Source organism: Leptonychotes weddellii, chromosome 14 (assembly GCF_054177405.1).
Source record: "Leptonychotes weddellii isolate Sample4059 chromosome 14, ASM5417740v2, whole genome shotgun sequence".
Classification (NCBI taxonomy): Eukaryota; Metazoa; Chordata; class Mammalia; order Carnivora; family Phocidae; genus Leptonychotes; species Leptonychotes weddellii.
Genome location: NC_138382.1, coordinates 115338 through 136962, shown reverse-complemented (window position 1 = coordinate 136962; position 21625 = coordinate 115338). Strand labels below are relative to the sequence as shown.

The 21625-nt window shown below is 37.6% G+C and overlaps 1 protein-coding gene and 1 pseudogene across 3 annotated transcripts in view; one reads left to right on the top strand and one right to left on the bottom strand.

Moving 5' to 3' along the window:
- The window catches only part of ZNF484 (zinc finger protein 484), a 38027-nt gene extending 26356 nt beyond the window's left edge, over window positions 1-11671 (top strand). For 2 of the 3 annotated variants that reach the window (XM_081802682.1, XM_081802681.1), the window contains one exon: window positions 363-11671. In XM_081802682.1, the coding sequence (XP_081658808.1) occupies window positions 363-2671 (2309 nt within the window). In that variant the 3' untranslated portion in view covers window positions 2672-11671. The remainder of the gene's footprint in view (window positions 1-362) is intronic. The other variant, XM_081802683.1, reaches the window with a different exon arrangement.
- Window positions 11672-17264: 5593 nt separating this feature from the next.
- On the bottom strand, window positions 17265-21329 carry LOC102743945 (uncharacterized; annotated as a pseudogene).
- Window positions 21330-21625: the final 296 nt, after the last annotated feature.

Sequence of the window (21625 nt, the reverse complement as noted above, 5' to 3'; positions counted from 1 at the left end):
CAGGCATCCCAAATACCTGACTCTTCTGTGGCTGAATTTCCTCATCTGTAAAATAGAGACAATACTGATACCAAGAGCAGTGGGTTGTGATGATTAAATGAGTTAGTTATAGAACTTAGAATAATGCCTGGCACATCTAAATGTTACTGCTTATTATTTAGTAAATGGAAGACAAGTATTTGTTTTATTGCTATACATTATATATACATCTATTACTATTCATATATATTTTTATACATATTTGTTATATTTATATAAAGCCTCTCAGTTCTCTCTATTCACCCTAAATCAACTGTATGTATTATCCCTTCTATGTTCTCTTAACTGTTCTTTGTGTGTTTTATTTTTTCCTTCTTTTTTAGATGGGGATATTGGTTTTGAAACTTCACAGCAAGGAATGTCTGAAGAAGTTTCAAACCAGTTTGAGAGAATTAATCTCTTTACAGGAGATGACCCATATTCCATTTTAGAAGATTTGTGGCAAGATGATAAACAGAGAGGGAGATGTGAGGAAAACCAGAACACAGGTGTAACACAAGTTACCTTTATCAACAAGGGAGCACTATTGAATGAGAGAGACTGTGAATATAAGGACAGTGGGAAAATTGCTCATGTAAACACATACCTTGTTCCTGCAAGAAAAAGACTCCAGAACTATGAATCATTTGGAAGGAGTTTGAAGCCTATTGTAAGCTTATGTGATTATAGAAACAATGCAAGAGGAAATCCTGATAAGATTATTGGATATGGTAATATTTTCACTCATGTGAATTCTCATACAGAAACGAATGCTTGTGAATATAACCAGTGTAAGAAACTTCTGAGTCATAAGCAAGCTCTCATTCAACATCAAAAAATTCATACTGAGGAGAATCTCAATTTATTTTCTGATTATGTAAAAATTTTCACCCAGAAGCCACACCTCTTTGCACATCAAAGTATTTGTGCTGAAGAGAAACAGCATGAATGCAGCAAATGTGAGATAGTCTTCACTCAGAAGCCCCAACTTGCTGTACCTCAGAAGGCTTTTGTAGGAGGGAAACCCTGTACACACACTGAATATGAGAAGGACTTGTCCCTCAAGTCAAATCATGAGAAAACTCACACTGAGGAGAATCACTGTAAATGCAATGAATATGGAAAAGCTTTTATCCAGAAGTCAGATCTGTTCAGATGCCAAGGAATTCATATTGGAGAAAAACCCTATGAATATAGTGAATGTGGGAAAAATGTCTCTCAGAAATCAAACCTCAATGTACATAAAAAAATCCATACTGGAGAGAAACACTTTGAATGTACTGAATGTGGAAAAGCCTTCACAAGGAAATCAACTCTAAGTATGCATCAGAAAATTCATACAGGAGAAAAACCCTATGTATGTACCGAATGTGGGAAAGCCTTTATCCGGAAGTCACATTTTATTACACATGAGAGAATTCATACTGGAGAGAAACCTTACGAATGCAGTGACTGTGGAAAGTCCTTTATAAAGAAGTCACAACTCCACGTGCATCAGCGAATTCACACAGGAGAGAATCCCTTTATATGTACAGAATGTGGGAAGGTCTTCACTCACAAGACAAATCTCATTATACACCAGAAAATTCATACTGGAGAGAGACCTTATATATGTGCCGAATGTGCAAAGGCCTTTACTGACAGGTCAAATCTCATTAAACACCAAAAAATTCATACTGGAGAGAAACCCTATAAATGCAGTGATTGTGGAAAATCATTCACCTGGAAGTCACGGCTCAGGATACATCAGAAATGCCATACTGGAGAGCGACATTATGAATGCAGTGAGTGTGGGAAAGCCTTCATCCAAAAGTCAACACTAAGTATGCATCAGAGAATTCATAGAGGAGAAAAACCCTATGTTTGTACTGAATGTGGGAAGGCCTTCTTCCACAAATCACATTTTATTTCCCATGAGAGAATTCATACTGGAGAGAAACCTTATGAATGCAGTGATTGTGGGAAATCCTTCACAAAGAAGTCACAACTCCATGTACATCAGCAAATTCACACAGGAGAGAAACCCTATAGATGTGCTGAGTGTGGAAAGGCCTTCACTGACAGATCAAATCTCTTTACACACCAGAAAATTCATACTGGGGAGAAACCCTATAAATGTAGTGACTGTGGAAAAGCCTTCACTCGAAAGTCAGGCCTCCATATACATCAGCAATCTCATACTGGAGAGAGACACTATGAGTGCAGTGAATGTGGGAAAGCCTTTGCAAGAAAATCAACACTAATTATGCATCAGAGAATTCATACAGGAGAGAAACCCTATATTTGTACAGAATGTGGGAAGTCCTTCATCCAGAAATCACATTTAAATCGGCATCGGAGAATTCATACTGGAGAGAAACCCTATGAATGCAGTGACTGTGGGAAGGCCTTCATTAAGAAGTCACAACTCCATGAACATCATCGAATTCACACAGGAGAGAAACCATTTATATGTGCTGAGTGTGGAAAAGCCTTCACCATCAGATCAAATCTTATTAAACACCAGAAAATTCATGCTAAACAGAAACCCTATAAAGGCAGTGACTTTAGGAAAGTCTTAAACTGGAGACCACAGCTCAGTATACATCAGAAATCAGATTCTGGGGAAGTAGAGTGCTCAGTGCCACAATCGTGGTGTGGGGATACAAAGTAGTGAGAGGATACAGCTTGACTAAGAAGCAGGAGGTAATCAAAGCCACCTTACGTCTGGTCAGAAGTATGAATGTCTGGATCACAGAGCTGATATCGTTTTATGTGTGGGGGAGACACTTTGAAGAAAGTGTGATGGCCATGCTTAACTACTGGACAGATACTGGGATTGTCAGTCCCCTGCAAATAATAGTAAATATGCAAGGAGAGAACTTGGCAATCTTGTTTCATGTTATGGATAAGCAGCTTTATAAATTCAGGGCTGTATTTGATATTGACCAAAGGAATTTCTTAATGAGTAGAGTGCTAAGAAAATTTTTAATTGTTTAAGGATGCTGAAATGAAAGCAAAAGTATGGACAGTTCAGGTCTATAATGAAGAAAAGCCAAAAGTTTTTGTGAAAATTGACATTATTAAAGACACAAAGAAAGAATTCTTTTTTTTTTTCCTTCAGGAAGTCATTTATTGTTTACAGTATCAGTATGTGGAAATTTGGATAAACATTTTTTTATTTGATTTTGAGATTGGCAAATCAGATCCACAGGCTTACTTGAATATTCACAGGCCTCTTTAGTTAACCAATATGTTCCTTTTTTATTAATTCCCTGCCATGGCCCAGATAACTCACACCTGGGATGCATAAAGTTTTCCCAGCTTGTATCCATACCTAAAGTGACCAGTGAGGTAAGCAGCAGCCTTGCAGACTACTTACTATCACCTTAGAACTGGCCCTGAAACCAAAGGACTTAGTCTCAGGTCACAGATATAGAGGTGAGCACTTTGAACTCTTAGCCTCATCCACAGAAATCTGTATTTTTTATTGATTTCTGTTTGGGAAAGGGGAACAATTAAGAAAATGGATTTCAAAACCTAGAATTCCTTTCTTCCAATTTTGTTAATACATTCTCTGCATAGTCATTACATGCTACATGCTAGGTTACCACTGGACACTACTGTTTGCATTTGAGTTTGTCTTCTTAAAAAACAGAGTTGCACATTGGAAGAGTACTCTTCCTTTCTCCTCCCAATCTCTACAAATTAATCTTTTTTTTTTTAAGATTTTACTTATTTGACACAGAGAGAGAGACTGCGAGAGAGGGAACACAAGCAGGGGGAGTGGGTGAGGGAGAAGCAGGCTTCCCGCCGAGCAGGGAGCCCGATGTGGGGCTCGATCTCAGGGCCCTGGGATCATGACCTGAGCCGAAGGCAGATGCTTAACGACTGAGCCACCCAGGCGCCCCAGGAGTACATTTTGTACAAATTAATCTTACTGTGTTTTCAAACCTTTTCTATTCTCCCAGACTTATTCCATCAGATTCTAAAAGAAGTGTTTTATCATCCAGAATATTTGTGAATTTGTCTCTCCTTTAGATCAACTTTTTTGTGTTTTATATATTTTGAGTCTTTGTTTTTACATACATTCATACATTCAAATTTAGAATTGTTATACTCTTCCTGGTTAATTGAAATTTAATCATTATGAAATGTCCATTTTTATTGCTACTGATGCTTTTTTTGCCTTAAAATTTACTACATCAGATGTTAATACTGTATGTACACTTCACTTATTGAAGGCTGATTTAAATTAGTATCCACACCACTCTGGACAAGGTGAGAAGCTACAAAAGTAGCTCCTTTATTTCCCTATTGACTTACATGGTATTAATGTTATGCATTTGGATTTTGTAAGTGGTCAGTCTTTAGTGTCTCAGAGTCAATATTCATCTAGATTTATCCTCACACTTACCGTTTTTTATTCCTTCTTTTAAGTTTCACTCTAGAATCATTTTTATCCTGGCTGAAGAAGACTCTTTAGCATTTCTTTTAGTGTGTGCTTGCTAGTGACAAATTTTGTTTTTGTTTCTTGGAAAATTTCTTTATTTTACCTTCATTTTTGAAAGATATATTTTGAATATATTTTGTTAAGGTTTGTGTTTCACTGTTTTGTTGGAAAATAAGCTTTCAGTGTAATTACCTTTGAAGGTAATGTGCTTTTTTCCCTTTTCTCTAGTTCCTTCAAAATTCATGTCTTGTCTTAGGCTGCCAACAATTGCACAGTGATATGCCTAGGTGTGATTTTCTATGTATTTGGGGTTTGTAGTGTTTTTTAAATCTGTAGCTTAGTGGGGTTTTTCTTTTCTCACATTTTGTGAAATTTCTTGCTATTATCTATGCAAAGTATGCTTCTGCTTCATAATCTTCCTTTGCTTTGTCTAGAAATAACCCCATTATTTACATCCCGTTAACCTTTTTCCATTGGTTCTTTCAGATTTTAGTGATGATTGTCTTCTCCTATACCTGATGATTTTTTAATTTTTTTTTTTTTAAGATTTATTTATTTGACACAGAATGAGAGACAGCTAGAGAGGGAACACAAGCAGGGGGAGTGGAAGAGGGAGAAGCAGGCTCCTGGCTGAGCAGGGAGCCTGATACGGGGCTCGATCCCAGGACCCTGGGATCATGACCTGAGCCGAAGGCAGACACTTAATGACTGAGCCACCCAGGCGCCCCTACCTGATGATTTTAAATCAACTATCAGACACTATATATTAAAAATTGTAGAGATACTGAGATGGTTTGGATGATACTTTCTTCCAGAGGAGATTTGCCTTTGACTCTAACAGGTGACTAGGCGAGAGCATGAACACCCTTGTTTGTCTTCATCCAGTCATGTAATGAGAGTATGTAAAACTGGGCTCCAGTCCCCATAAAGGCTTGGCTGGCATTTTCACTCGTATTTCTAGGGGATACCCTAGAGACGTAGACTTGGGGAGATTGCCAGGTGCCTCATCCTGGGAAGGAACTTAATTCTAGTATTTGTACCAGTAGGTCCCATAAATTTGTCAAAAACTGTCTTAACCTTTCTTGGCCAGCATTTGCTTTAAAAATTAGCAAACACCTCTTTTTAATAAATAGCCCCAAATTCCAGAGGTTATGTCTTATCTCTAATCTTATTCATGTAGTTTCTCACTTCTTGGTAGCTTTCCAGTGCCATCACAGAATTAAATATATTTAATATTTTCTTCGACTTTTTAGTTCTCAAAGAAAGTACTGGTCTGTACAACCTACTCTGTCATTAGCAAATTCAATGCACTGAGAGCTGTTCCTCTCTAAGGACTGTGGAGTTCAGAAATATATATTTTTTTAATTACCAAAACTTTTCAAACTAAAAAATGAAAATGCTCTGATTTGTGACACTATTCTCATTTTTTTGTTGCTAAAAGTTAAGGCACTTACTGTTTTGTTAAAGATCTTGTAAACTTTGATACATAAGAGAAAATTACCTTTGGTGGTGTCAAATTTTATTATGGTAGCTGCCAAACTTTAACAAAAGAGGATTGACTAAGAGACTCATGTTTCTTTTTTAATAGTGTTTTTTGTCCTTTGGATAATAAATAGAAGTGAAGTTAATGAAGACTGGTCTAAGAGTGCAGGGGTTTGAAAATAAGGATTTCAAAGATTAATTTAGAAGGATTACTGAGATAGTGATTCTCAACCTTTTTATTCCCAGGCACATTTTATTTACATTTTATTTTTTTAAATATTTTATTTATTTATTTTGAGAGAGAGACAGAGACAGAGAGTGCACGAGCAGGGGGAGGGGCAGAGGGAGAGGGAGAAGCAGACTCCCCACTGAGCAGGCTCCATCCCAGGTCCCTGGGATCATGACCTGAGCTGAAGGCAGATGCTTAACCAACTGAGCCACCTAGGCACTTCCCCAGGCACATTTTAAAAAGTACAATTCTGCATTACTAAGCTAAAAAAAAGAAGATGCATTACCTTTTGTCAACAGGGTAGTAACATCTAGGACAAAGGAAGACTTCCTTTTGTGGGCCTCCACGTATTTGAAGGGGCACTGGGAATTGATTGGGGAATGGATGATGGACAGTTATGGGTGAAATGGGAGAGTTGAATCTTACTTAGTTGGAACTCTAAGGTCGATATTGATTGAAGGCATGTGCAGTAAGGACCTTACCAGGGGGAGTAGTGTGAATTAGACGTATCTTTTTATGCCACTCCTATAATACAGTTCCTTTGTATTTACAGCAAAACTCCTTTTTTTTTTTTTAAAGATTTTTTTATTTATTTGACAGCGAAAGCAGGAACACAAGCAGGGGGAGTGGGAGAGGGAGAAGCAGGCTTCCTGCTGAGCAGGGAGCCCAATGCGGGGCTCGATCCCAGGACTCTAGGATCCTGACCTGAGCTGAAGGCAGATGCTTAACAACTGAGCCACCCAGGCACCCCACAGCAAAACTTTCTAAAAGCAATTTTACAATCTAAGTTTTTAAATTAAAAATGTACTTTAAATTAATTAAAAAACATTTTTAAATCTCATTCTATGAATTCAGAAAATGTAAGAAAACTTTCACTCAAACCAACATTTAATCGTATATCAGATAATTCATAGGAGAGAGTAGTTTTCTGTCTTATTAAATGTGAGTAGGGCTTCATTTACAAATCATTATATCATCACATAGCAGAGAATTCATGCTGGAGAGAAACCTTATGAATACAATAACTAGAAAATCATCCTGAAACTGAAAAGTTAACTTTCGGGTTTTTTTTAAATGATTTTATTTATTCATCTGACCGAGAGAGGGAACAGAAGCAGAGGGAGTGGGAGAGGGAGAAGCAGGCTTCCTGCAGGGCAGGGAGCCCAATGTGGGGCTCGATCCCAGGACCCTGGGATCATGACCTAAGCCAAAGGCAGACGCTTAATGACTGAGCTACCTAGGCACCCCATGAAAAGTTAACTTTCTGAACATCAGCAAATTCACATATGAGAGAAATAACAGGTTAGAAGCTCATTTTTCCCCAGAAGCCCATTTTGGAGAGAGAACCCTATAAAAGCAATGACTGGAGAACCCACATGGAAGTTATAAAATTTCTGCTGCAAGTAGACAAAATAAATGCACTTTGTGTGGAAATAGCTTCATTCAGAAATCAGTTTTCAGTATTTGTGCATGAGTGCGGTATTTCCTGAAAATGAGAAAGACTTCTCTTAGTTTGAACCAATTATAAATTACTCATACTACAGAGTTGTTTTATGTCAAAAAGTCTTTGTCCACAAGTTACATCTTACCAGACATCATAAACAATGGAGGAGAGTAAGTGTTATGAGAATACATCATTTTCTTAAAATGCTATAAAATTCATACTGGAAGGAAACTAGAAGAAGTGCTCCCCATAGAATCAGATTTTACAAGAAACAGATTTCATTTTGTTTATTGGTTAAATTTCATGTGCATGTCTCAAACCAGTGGGAACCATTAGGCCAGCCCAATAAGTGACTTTTTTTCTTAACTTCTTAAACTTTTTATTTAGGAATGGTTTCAAACATATAGAACAGATAGAAGTGTTCAAGAATAGGAAGGGTACAAAAAATATATAGTGACCCTTCAACCAAATTCATCTGTTAACATTTTGCTCAATTTGTTTTACCGTTGAAATTACCTTTTAATTCTTAGAGATTAGCAATGTTGGCAAGAAGCAACTGGATTGTATCAGACAGCTAATTTTCTGTTATTTATCATCATAGAAAATGAATATTACAATTCAGTGGAAATGAAATTTCTTCCTTTTCTTCTATCACTTTCAAGGTCTTTATGATGTCCTTATTCCTCAAAGTGCAGATGACGAGGTTTAGCATGGGAGTGACGCTGTACAGGATGGAGACCAGCTGGTCTTTCCCCAGTGAATTAGAAGACATGGGCCATACACACGTGAACATGGCACTGCTGTAGTAGTAGAGAAGGACAATCACCAGATGAAAGGCACAGGCTGAAAAGGCTTTTTGCCTCCCCTCTGAGGACCGGATAGAGGTAGGAAAGGATACCCAGGAAAGGAGTTACCACTCAGTGGAGAACAATGCCAACTCATTGACAGAAGTGTCCCCACAAGACAACAGCCTTTCTTTTAATTAAAAAAATACATTGAAACATACATGTAACTGTGTAAGTGTGACTTACATTTTATCTCCTGAATTTTGCACTTTTTCCATTCTCATATCAACTCCAGCCACACGAACAGTCTGTCTCTAGATAAGCAATGGTAGTCAGCTTCATAGTTTTTTTACTCTGTCATACAGACACATTAATATCTGTGCACACACGAGTGTGTTTTCATTGTCTTAAGATGGGATTATATTACATACACAGTTTTGCATATTTTGCACTCAATAATAACTTTTAACTAGCTGAAAAGAGTCCATGGTCTAGACAGGTCATAATTTGTTCAGCCTACTCTGCCACTGTTTAGTCACATTTTTGTCATTAGGAAAAAGGATCCATAACCACCCTCAAGAGGTAGGATAACATAATGGGCTAATAGACAGTCATAACCATGTCCTTACCTACTGAAGCTTTTTTTTCTTCCTTTCTGTAACCTAGTTCTAGCAGTGAGACTGATGGATTGATTGAATTGTCTTTTCTTATTTTAATAGAAATTGCCAGATATCTGTAGAATAAGACTAACATTTCATATTTCCAACATTAGTAAATAAGGCCACCCTTCCCCTGTACTAAAAAGTTTTCTGATTTCAAAGTGATAACTTACTTTAAATATTAATATACCTCTTTAAATGTTTTTTGGCCATTTAATTTGCTATTCTGTAAGTTGTCTTTATAAACCATTTATTTACCTTTCATTTTGGATTGTTGTCAATTTGTAACAGTTTTTTGTATGTTAAAGGTAATAACTCCTTTAAGAAAACTATTGCTTGACTCTTGACTTTGTGTATCTTTTCCCGTTCACATGATTTTATTTTTTTTACATGTTTAAATATGTCTGTCTCTTCATTCAGTTTTTGAATTTCTAGTCTTAGTTAACCTTCACATATTTTAAGATTTTTTTAAGTGTCTTTTTTGGTGTATGTTGTATATCTTTTGGTAAAGTGATTTTTTTCTTGGGCATGGATAGCCACTTTTACAATTGTAGACACTGTTGGTTTGCAGACCAATTCCAGTGCTTCTCCTTCACTATTTCGTTAGCATCTTTTGAAGATGCTAGTGGCCAGGTAATTGACTTAGGCCAGGAAAAGCAAAACACTGGTAGATGTATTCTGGGAAAACCTTTGCTTTCCTAAGAAAAGGGATAGATTTAACTGTGCCATCAATTTACCTTTCTTCTACCTTGCACATGATGCCTGGCACAGTGGCAACCTTCTCTCAACTGTACGGGAAAGAATCAAACACTGGTCATGACAGTATTTAGTCAACACTAGTAGCAAGTTACCTCCAGACTTGCTAGGTGATAGAAATAGGTTTTGCATAAACCATTCTATTCTAGGTTTCTCTTGTATCTGAAAGCATGCTAAATTTATTCAGGCATCAAGATGTATAAAGTAATCCATCTTTTTTAATTTAAACTCTAGTTAGTTAACATAATGTAATACTGGTTTCAGGAATAAATTTAGTAATTCACTTATATATTACACCCAGTGCTCAACAGAACAAGCTCCCTCCTTAATACCCATCACCCATTTAGCCCATCCTCTGCCCACCTCCCTCCATCAACCCTCAGTTTGTTCTCTATAGTTCAGTCTCTTATCGTTTGCTTCTTTTTTTTTCCCTTCCCCTATGTTCATTTGTTTTGTTTCTTAAATTCCACATATGAGTGAAATCATATGGTATTTGTCTTTCTCTGTGAAGTAATCCATCTTTTCTCTTTTAAAATAGAAAAATATTTTAAAACCCCAGTAGATAACGCCACATAAACTTAAGTAGAGAGATAGAAAATTTACATAAGATTTGTAATGAGTAAGAACCACAAGTGATATTGGATCAATTAATCAGGTCAAAAGAGAATACTACTTAGAGTAAATGAATGATTACCTGGCAAGACATAATTGACCAAAATTGAAAAGGAAAGAAAAAAGTTGATAACCATAAAATAAGTTGTAAATATCATTACAGAGCAACCATTTAAAATGTACCAGAACTACAGGAAGAGATTGCTTAAATAGGACATAAATAATGAAGTATAAGAGAAAAAAATGATAAATTTGGCTTTTCAAAATTAAAAAGGTACTGCTAAGAAAATGAAAAGGCAAGATACAGAATGGGAGAGAATATTTGGAATAGATATATGACAAAAGATTTGTATTCTGAAAATATAAGCAAATTCACAACCAAATTATAAGAAGGCAAATAATCCAATAAAAAATGGCAACAAACTCAAACAAATTGTTCATGAAAGATGTGACATGGCCAAGAAGGACAAGAAAGAATTTTCAACATTAGTCATCAAAGAAATACTAATTAAAGTCACAATGATACCTCCACACTCATTAAAATGACTAAAATTAAAATGATTGGCAGCAAGAAGTGTTGGACAATATGGATCAACTGGAATTCATTCGTGGCAAGTGGAGATTTGAGATGACACAAACACTTTGGAAAATAGTTCGCAAATTCTTAAACAGTTAAAATACACAGGTGCCATACAACCCAGCCATTCCACTCCCATATTCAACCCAAGAGTAACAAAAACTTATGTCTATACAGATTTGTACATGATTGTTGATAGTTTTATTCATAATAGCCTCAAACTGAAAACAACCTACATGTCCATCATCAAGTGAATAAATATCCAAAATGTGGGCTATCCATAAATGACTACTGCAATTCTCTTCAGCAATAAAGAGCAATGACTACTGACATGTGCAACAACACAGATGAATTTCAAAGTCATTTTGAGTAAAAGAAGCCAGACATAAACGAGTATCATATACTGAATAATTGCATTTATATGAAATTCTGGAAATGCAAACTAATAGTGAAGTGACACAAATCAGATTGATGGTTCCCTGGGGCTGGGGCCAGAGGGAGGGATGACCATCAGAGGGGTACAAGGAATGTTTTGGGAATGATGAAAATGTTCTGTATTTTTATTGTGTTGGTGGTTTCATAGATGTACACTATCAAGTGCATTGAACACTAAACGGATGCAGTTTGTTGTATGTAAATTTATCAATAAAGTTGATTTTTAAAAGACAAAATGAAAAGATGGATTCATATCTCATTTTAGTACATATTTAGAGACCAGATAATCCTTATTAATTCAAATTATTCCAAATCCTAGAGAGAACATTTCCCAATGTATTTTTTTAAAGATTTTATTTATTTATTTGAGAGAGAGAGAGCACGAGATGGGGGAGGGTCAGAGGGAGAAGCAGACTCCCCGCTAAACAGGGAGTCCAATACAGGACTCAATCCCAGGACTCCAGGATCATGACCTGAGCCGAAGGCAGTCACTTAACCAACTGAGCCACCCAGGCACATTACCCCAATATATTTTTTATAATTCCCAATATATTTTATATTTCTCATTGCTTCATTGAAATTTTAAAATATGCCATTACTAGAAGAGGGAGGCAAGATGGTGGAAGAGAGGGGATGTCATTTTCATCTGGTCCCTCGAATTTAGCTGGATATCTGTCAAACCATTCTGGACACCACGAATTCAGCGTGAGATGTAAGAAAATATGTCTGGAAATCTACAAACAGAAAACAACCGCTTTTTGTAAGATAGGAGGTGTGGAGTTGTGAATCCAAGGGAAAATATCAGAAGATAAACGGAGGGGGGAGGGAGCCTCAATAAGCTGACTACCGGAAATTGATATAACACCAGACTGCAAAATTAGAACCCTTAGAAATCTGCTGCAGTGAGAGACATCCCTTTCTGAAAAGGGCTCAGGGGATGAAAAAGGCAGAATTCTAGGTGGATCACAGTGGTCTCAGGATCCCAGGAGACACAGAAAGAATGGGGGTGCCTGAACCGATAAGAGTGCTCAAGCAGCAGAGCGGGGAAACAGGTTACGGTCAGCGAGCCCAGGAGGGACTCAGCTCTGGTTGCCATAAACCACGAGCCAGCCAGTAGGGAGACCACTCTTTGCCTGAACACCTGGAAAAGGACTGGAACGAGTGGGCCGGTTACCATCCCCTGGAAGGGACGAAATGGCTGTGCCCACGACTGGGCAACAGCTCTCAGGGTGGCAGGGGCCCTGGAAAGGACAGTAGGGTAGTACCCAGCCATGACCTGGGAGCAGTGGAGCAGGGTGCACGCACAAGCCCACAAATGTTCACAGTCCCAAAGACACAAAGTACAGAGACACTCTCGGATCCCTGGGAATCCCCCCGGGAGAATGGCAGTGGGCGTGACCCGTGGGAGTCTGCAGAGCTTGGTGCACACAGAAAGGGATAAGGTTTGATCAGATGGTTTGTTGTGGCTTTGGGCTGGAGATCGAGTCACGGCCATTTTTGCTCTGACCCTCTGAAGAGGCGGGGAAAGCCGCCAGAGAACAAAAGCCACGCAGAGGACCAGCTTACATAAGCCCATTCCCCTGACAAGGGATGGGGCAACTCTGCCCAGGCAAAGATACCTGAGAAGCAGCACAGCAGGCCCCTCCCCCAGAAGACAGACTGGAAGGACAGGTGAATGACAAGCTTATGGATCCCAGGATACTGTAAAACTCCAGCATTGGGGAAAACAGTATATTGAGCTCCAGGTGTTTCCTCATGACTTGTTTATCCTTCAGTCTAAAATTTTCCATTTTTTTTTTCCTTCTTTACTTTTTTTCCCCATTTCAACTAGATTCATATTGTACCAGCTTATGTTTTTAAGTCACTTTTTAATTTTTTTTCACAGCTTCATTTTAAAGATATATACTTCATTCTAGTCCTTTTTTCTCTCTATTCAATTTTATTTTTATATAAATATGTTTGCTTTCTTTGCAATTTTGGGATGTAGTGTCATCTAACACACCAAAAGTCAACCAGGAACAAGTGGATAACCCTGCTTTGTCCACCCTATGAGAGTATAATCTCTGCCCCCTCCACCTTTTTTTAAAGTATAGTTTTGTTGCATTTTGGCTTCGTGTGCTTTTCTATGGTGGCTTCGGCCCGCTTCAGATTTTTTTCCTAGGGTGTATTTTGCTTGGGTCATGGTTGATATTTTGGATTCGGTTCATTTGCTTACCCATCCTTTCCTGGGCAGAATGACTAGAAGGAGGAACTCACAACAAAGAAAAGAACCAGAGGCAATGTTCTCTGCCACAGAGCTAATCAATATGAGCATAAGTAAGATGTCAGAGATGGAATTCAGGATAGCAATTATAAAGTTAATAGCTAGGCTTGAAAAAAGCATAAATGACAATACAGAATCTCTAAGGGCAGATATTAGATCTAATCAGGCCAAACTTAAAAATGCTATAAATGATGAATCATGGAACTCTACATCAAAAACTAATGAAGTACTGTATGGTGACTAAACATAATAGAAATTTTTTAAAATTTAAAAATGCTATGAATGAGATGTAGTCTAAATTGGATGTTCTAACAGCTAGGGTCAATGAGGCAGAAGAGAGAATAAGTGAGCTAGAGGACAGGCTGATGATGGAAAAGAAGCAAGTTGAGGAAAAGAAAGACAACTAATACCCCATGAAGAAAGGCTTCAGGAATTTAATTATGCCTTCAAATGAACCAATGTCCATATTATCGGGATCCCAGAGGGGGTGGAGAGAGAGGGCTAGAAGGTATAGTTGAGCAAATCATGGCTGAGAACTTCCTTAATCTGGGGAAGAAAACATCCATGTCCAAAAGGCAGAGAGGACCCCTCCCAAAATCGATAAAAAATAGATCAACACCCGATGTATAATAGTGAAGCTTGCAAATCTTAGAGCCAAAGAAGCTATCCTGAGAGCAGCTAGGGAGAGGAGGTTTCTTATGTATGGAGGGAGGAACATCAGAATAACATCAGACCTCGGGATGCCTGGGTGGCTCAGTTGGTTAAGCGTCTGCCTTCAGCTCAGGCCATGATCCTGGGGTCCTGGGATTGAGTCCCTCATCGGGCTCCCTGCTCAGCGGGAGCCTGCTTCTCCCTCTGCCTGCTGCTCTCCCTGCTTGTGCTCTCTCTCTGGCCAATAAATAAATAAATAAATAAATAAATAAATAAATAAATAAATAAAATCTTAAAAAAAAAAAGAATAACATCAGACCTGTCCACAGAGACCTGGCAGGCCAGAAAGGGCTGGCAAGATATATTCAGGGTACTAAATGAGAAGAACACGCAGCCAAGAATACTTTATCCAGCAAGGCTGTCATTCAAAACAGGAGAGATAAAGAACTTCCAGGATAGACAGAAAATGATAGAATATGTGACCACCAAGCCAGCCCTGCAAGAAATATTAAGGGGGATACTGTAAGCAAAGAGAGATCCCAAGAGTAACATAGACCAGAAGATAACAGAGACAATGTACAGAAAGAGGGACTTTACAGGCAATACAATGGCACTAAATTCATATCTTTCAATAGTTACTCTGAACATAAATGGGCTGAGTGCTCCAACCAAAAGACACAGGATATCAGATTGGATAAAAAAGCAAGAGCCATCCATATGCTGTCTACAGGAGACTCATTTTAGACCTGAAAACACCTCCAGAATGAAAGTGAGGGGGTGGAGAACCATTTACCACACTAATGGACCTCAAAAGAAAGCTGCGGTAGCAATCCTCATATCAGACAAATTAGATTTTCTTTATCTGGTTTTGGTATCAGGGCAATGGTGGCCTCATAGAACAAATTTGGAAGTTTTTCTTCCTTTTCTATTTTTTTTAATAGTTTGAGAATAGGAATTAACTTTTCATTAAATGTTTAGTAGAATTCACCTTGAAGCCATCTGGTCCTGGACTTTTGTTTGTTGTGAGTTTTTTAAATTACTGAATCAATTTCTTCGCTGGCTATCAGTCTGTCCAAGTTTTCTGTTTCTTCCTGTTTCAGTTTTGGTAGTTTGTATGTTTCTTGGAATTTATCCCATTTTCTCTAGATTGTCCAGTTTGTTGGCATGCAATTTTTCATAATGTTCTCTTATAGTTGTTTGTATTTCTGTGGTGTTCATTGTTATTTCTCCTCTCTCATTTGTGATTTTATTTGGGTCCTTTTTCTTTTCTTTTTGGTAAGTCTGGCTAGAGGTTTGTCAATTTTATTAGTTTTTTCAAAGAACTAGCTCCTGGTTTCATTAATCTATTCTGTTCTGGGGGTTTGGGGGTGGGTTTTGTTTGGTTGTTTGTTTGTTTCTCTATCATTTACTCTGCTCTAATCTTTAGTATATCCTTCCTTCTGCTGGCCTTAGGCTTTGCTTGTTATTCTTTTTCTAGCTTCTTTAGCTGCAAGGGTAGTTTGTTTATTTGAGATTTTTCTTGCTTCTTAAGGTAGGCCTGTATTGCTATATACTTCCCTCTTAGGACTGCTTTTGCTGCATCCCAAAGATTTTGGACCACTTCATTTTCATTTGTTTCCATGTATTTTTTTTTAAATTTCTTTTTTGGTTTCCTGGTTGACCCATTCATTATTTAGTAGCATGTTATTTAACCTTCATGTATTTGTGCTCTTTCCAGATTTTTTCTTGTGGTTGATTTCTAGTTTCATAGTATTGTAGTCAATAAATATGTATGGCATGTCTTCAAACTTTGTGGAATTGTTGAGACTTGTTTTGTGCATTAATATGTGATTTATTCTGGAGAATGTCCCATGTGCACTTGAAAAGAATGTGTATTCTTCTTTTTTTTGATGGAATTTTCTGAATATATCTGTTAAATCCAACTGGCCCAGTGTTTCATTCAAAGTCATTGTTTCTTTGTTTATTTTCTGTTTAGTTGACTGATGTATGTGAAGTGTTAAAGTCCTCTACTATTATTGTATTATTATCAATTAGTTTCTTTATGTTTGTTATTGTTCTGTTTTTTGATGTTCCCATTTACAATTGTTATATCTTTTTATTGGATTGTCCCCTTTATTATTATGTAGTGCCCTTCTTTGTTTTTTGTTACAGTCTTGGATTTAAAATCTAGTTTGTCTGATATAAGTATTGCTACTCTGGTTTTCTTTTGATGTCCATTTGCATGATACATTATTTCTCCATCCCCTCACTTTCAATATGCAGGTGTCTTTAGGTCTAAAATGAGTCTCTTCTGGGGCGCCTGGGTGGCTCAGTCGTTAAGCATCTGCCTTCGGCTCAGGTCATGATCCCAGGATCCTGGGATCGAGTCCCACATCGGGCTCCCTGCTTGGCGGGAAGTCTGCTTCTCCCTCCCCCACTCCCCCTGCTTATGTTCCCTCTCTCGCTGAGTCTCTCTCTGTCAAATAAATAAATAAAATCTTTAAAAAAATAAAATAAAAAAATAAAATTAGTCTCTTCTAGGCAGCATATGGATGGGTCTTGGTTTTTTATCCATTCTGACACCCTCTGTCCTTTGATTGGAGCATTTAGTCCATTTACATTTAGAGTGGTTATTGATAGATATGAATTTAGTGCCATTGTATCATCTGTTAAGTCAATTGTTTCTGGAGATTTTCTCTGTTCCTTTCTAGTCTTTCTCTGTTTCATGTTTTGCTGCTTTTCTTTAATGATATATTTGGATTTCTTTCTCTTTATTCTTTGCATGTTCATTACAGTTTTGATATATGGTTACCATCAGGTTTGTATATAATCTCTTCTGCATGTAGGAGTCTATATTAAGTTGACGGTCAAGTTTGATCCCATTCTTTACTCCTCTGTCCCCCACGTTTTAGGTATATATTATTTTATTTATTTTTTTTTAGGTATATATTATTATATTTTATATCCTCTGTGAGTTCCTTGACTGATTTTTTGCAGAAATATTGATTTTTACTGCTTTTGTATTTCTTACATTTATACTGTCACTTTTAGGTCTCTCCTTTCCACTCGGAGTCCCCTTTAATATCTCTTGCAGTGCTGGGTTAGTGGTCACGAACTCCTTCAGTTTTTGTCCGTCTGGGAAACTCTTCATCTCTCCTCCTATTCTGAATGATAGCCTTGCTGTATAGAGCATTCTTGGGTGCAGATTTTTCCCATTCAGCACTTTGTATATATTGTGCCACTCCCTCTGGCCTGCAAGTTTCTGTTGACAAATCTCCAGCTAGCCTCATGGGTTTTCTCTTGTAAGTTAAGGACTTCTTTTGTCTTGCTGCTTTTAAGATTTTTTCTTTATCAGTATATTTTGCAAATTTAATTACAATATATCTTGGTGTTGGCCTGCTTTTGTTGATTTTGATGGGAGTTCTTTGTGCCTCCTGGATCTGGATGTCTCTTTTCTTCCCCAGATTAGGGAAGTTTACAGCTATTTTTTACTCAAATAATTTTCTGCCCCCTTTTCTCTATTCTTCTTCTGGGACTCCTGTGATATGAATGTTACTACATTTGATGGAGTCACTGAGTTCCCTAAGTATATTCTCATGTTGCATAATTCTTTCTTTTGTTCAGCTTCATTGCTTTCCAGTACTTTGTATTCTGGGTCTTTAATTCTTTCCCCTGCTTCTTACAGCCTGCTGTTCTTTGCATTAATCATGTTTCTAATCTCAGTTATTGCACTTTTTTTTTCTTTTTGGAGATTTTATTTATTTATTTGACAGAGAGAGACACAGCGAGAGAGGGAAGCAGGGGGGAGTGGGAGAGGGAGAAGCAGGCTTCCCACCGAGCAGGGAGCCCTATGTGGGGCTCGATCTCAGGACCCCGGGATCATGACCTGAGCCGAAAGCAGACGCTTAATGACTGAGCCACCCATGTGCCTGAGTTATAAGAGTTCTTTATGTAGTCTAGATACAAGTCCCTTATTGGACATATAATTTGCAAAGATTTTATCCCAGTTTTTGGGTTGTCTTTTCACTTTTTTTAAAAAAATATTTTATTTATTTATTTGTCAGAGAGAGAGCAAGAGCACACAAGCAGCAGAGGCAGCGAGCAGAGGGAGAAGCTGGCTCCCCACTGAGCAAGGAGCCCAATGTGGGACTTGATCCCAGGACCTAGGATCATGACCTGAGCTGAAGGCAGACGCTTAACCGACTGAGCCACCCAGGCACCCCATATTGCTCTCTTCATCTCTGATTGATTCTTTTTTAACTCTTTAATCTCTGTGGTATGGATCTCACTGATGTCTTCCATTCTTTTCTCAAGTCCAGTGAGTATCCTTATGATCATTGCTTTAACTACTCCTTCCATGTTACTTATATCTGTTTCATTTAGATCTCTGGCCATGGCCTTATTTTGTTCTTTCATTTGGGATAAATTCCCGTCTTCTCATTTTTTCTAAATGTCTGCCTTCTCTGTCTTAGAAAAACCAGTTATATCTCTTGCTCCTGAATGTAATAGCCTTATGAAGAAGAGGTCATGTACATATCAACAGGAGGCAATATAAACATGTAAGATAAACAGTAATTACGTGGTGCTAAGAATTTGAGGGGACATGATTAATTTAGGAACTCATATTTTTAGAGTAAAATTTAAAATGGTTTCAAATGTTGACTATAAATTAAAATTATAGATACTACTTTAAAGAGATAAATTTCCAGGGTTACCCTCAAATATGAACTTTTTAATATTTATAATACAAGTTTAAAATTTGGATTTTCCTAATGCCAAATAAGTTGGAGCTATTTGTGTTTTACAACATTTATTTTGTTCTTAGGATGTTTCCACTGTTTGAGTTTTCTTTAGTTGTGTAAACTCTGATCCAAGAAAACATTTTCTACATAGTTCTTCCATTTATTGGGTTAATTAGCATTATGAATTCTCTGATGTTGAATAAAGCTTGAACTCCCAGTGAAGGCCTTGCCACAATTCTTGCATCTATAGGGTTTCTTACCTGTATGCATTTTCTTATGTTCAGTGACGTTTGAGCGATAATTAAAGGCCTTCCCACATTCTTTACATTCAGAGGGCTTCTTACCAGTGTGAAATCTCTGATGTTGAGAAAGATGTGAGCTACAACTAAAGGTCTTTCCACAATCCTTACATTCATAGGGTTTCTCACCAGTATGAATTCTCTTTTGTTGAATAAGGCTTGGGCTCCTAGTAAAGGCCTTTCCACACTCTTTATATTCATAGGGTTTTTCACCAGTATGAATTCTCTGATGCAGAACAAGTTTTGAGTTATTTAAAAGCCTTCCCACATTCCTTACATTCATAGAGTTTCTCACCAGTATGAATTCTCTGATGTTTGGTAAGAAAGGAGCACCAACAAAATGGCTTTTCACAGTCCTTACATTCATATGGTTTCTTACCAATATGAATTTTCTGATGTTGGGAAAGGTATGAACTAGTTCTAAAAGCCTTCCCACATTCCTTACATTCATAAGGTTTCTCACCAGTATGAATTCTTTGATGTTGAGAAAAGTATGAGATCCAACTAAAAGCCTTCCCACATTGTCTACATTCATAAGGTTTCTCACCAGTATGAATTCTTTGATATCCTAAAAGGTCAGAGCCAAAACTAAAAGATTTCCCACATTCCTTACATTTATGAGACTTCTCACCAGTGTGTATTTTCTGGTGTTTAGTAAATGCTGAACTACAACTAAAGGCCTTCCCACAATCTCTACATTCAGAGGGTTTCTCACCAGTATGAGTTCTCTGGTGTTGAGTAAGTTGTGAGCCATGACTAAAAGTCTTCCCACATTCTTTACATTCATATTATTTCTCTTCATTTTCATCTCTGTGTGTGTGTGTGTGTGTGTAGTGTAAGAGACACTTGCTGATTGAAAGTAGGCACATCTTCATGTGTGACTATTACTTGGCTGCAGTGCACCTCCTGTTGTGACTCTTGTCTCTTAAACTTATCTTTACATTCCCAAACATCTCTGATACTTGAGCTTGGCATTCTAATTCTTCCTATTAATTTCAACTGAAATGTTTTTACATTACTAATTTCTTTCCTTAAGGATAGTTTCTTAGTCGGAGACTTTGATGCTTGATCTGAAATAAAATGAATATCCAACATTTACCTTTTTTCTATTCTGGGAGAAATAAAACTTCTATAGTAGCAAAGGTAAAGATAAACCAAAAATGTTTTCTTTTCTTTTTTTTTTTTAAAGATTTTATTTATTTATTTGAGAGAGAGAGAATGAGAGAGAGCACATGAGAGGGGGGAGGGTCAGAGGGAGAAGCAGACTCCCTGCCGAGCAGAGAGCCCGATGCGGGACTTGATCCAGGGACTCCAGGATCATGACCTGAGCCAAAGGCAGTCGCTTAACCAACTGAGCCACCCAGGCGCCCTTCTTTTCTTTTTTTAAAAAAAGATTTTATTTATTCATTTGGAGAGAGAGAGAGAGGAAGAGCACAAGCATGGAGGAGAGGGAGAAGCAGGCTCTCTGCTGAGCAGGGAATCCGATGCGGGGCTCGATCCCAGGACCTCAGGACCGTGACCTGAACCGAAGGCAGATGCTTAACCAACTGAGCCACACCCAGGCACCCCTGCAAAACTGTTTTCAAATAAAGTTCTAATAGCAAATGGCTAAGACACTACTAAAACATAGCTATGAATTTCAGAAAATGAAAAAAGAAAGCAGAGAGTGAAGAAAATCGACATAGAAAGATGAGGAAAATGGTTAAGGAAAGATATTATTATTAATGATTCTCAAATGAGAATGTAGGCCTCGGAAGTATTTGTGAAGCTTAGTAAATATATATTCTCCTGAGGGCGCCTGGGTGGCTCAGTCGTTAAGCATCTGCCTTTGGCTCAGGTCATGATCCCAGGCTCCTGGGATCAAGCCCCGCATCAGGCTCACTGCTCGGTGGGAAGCCTGCTTCTCCCTCTCCCACTCCCCCTGCTTATGTTCCCTCTCTCACTGTGTCTCTCTCTGTCAAATAAATAAATCTTTAAAAAGTATACATACATATATATATATATATATACATATATATATATGTATTCTCCTGGGTGATTATCCAAATTGAAGGAAGGATTGGTTAATTTTATATTCCTATACATATACTATCATACTGTTTAGTCTAAAAGGGGAGAAATATTACATAAGATAATGTGAGAATTGAACAAGTATAATCAGATGATATGTTTGGGTAAAAGGAGAAGAGAGAGCTTGGTAAATAATATATTGGAAATGATCTGAAGGTAGGTTAATAGAAGCTAGAAATCCAGATTGGTTGT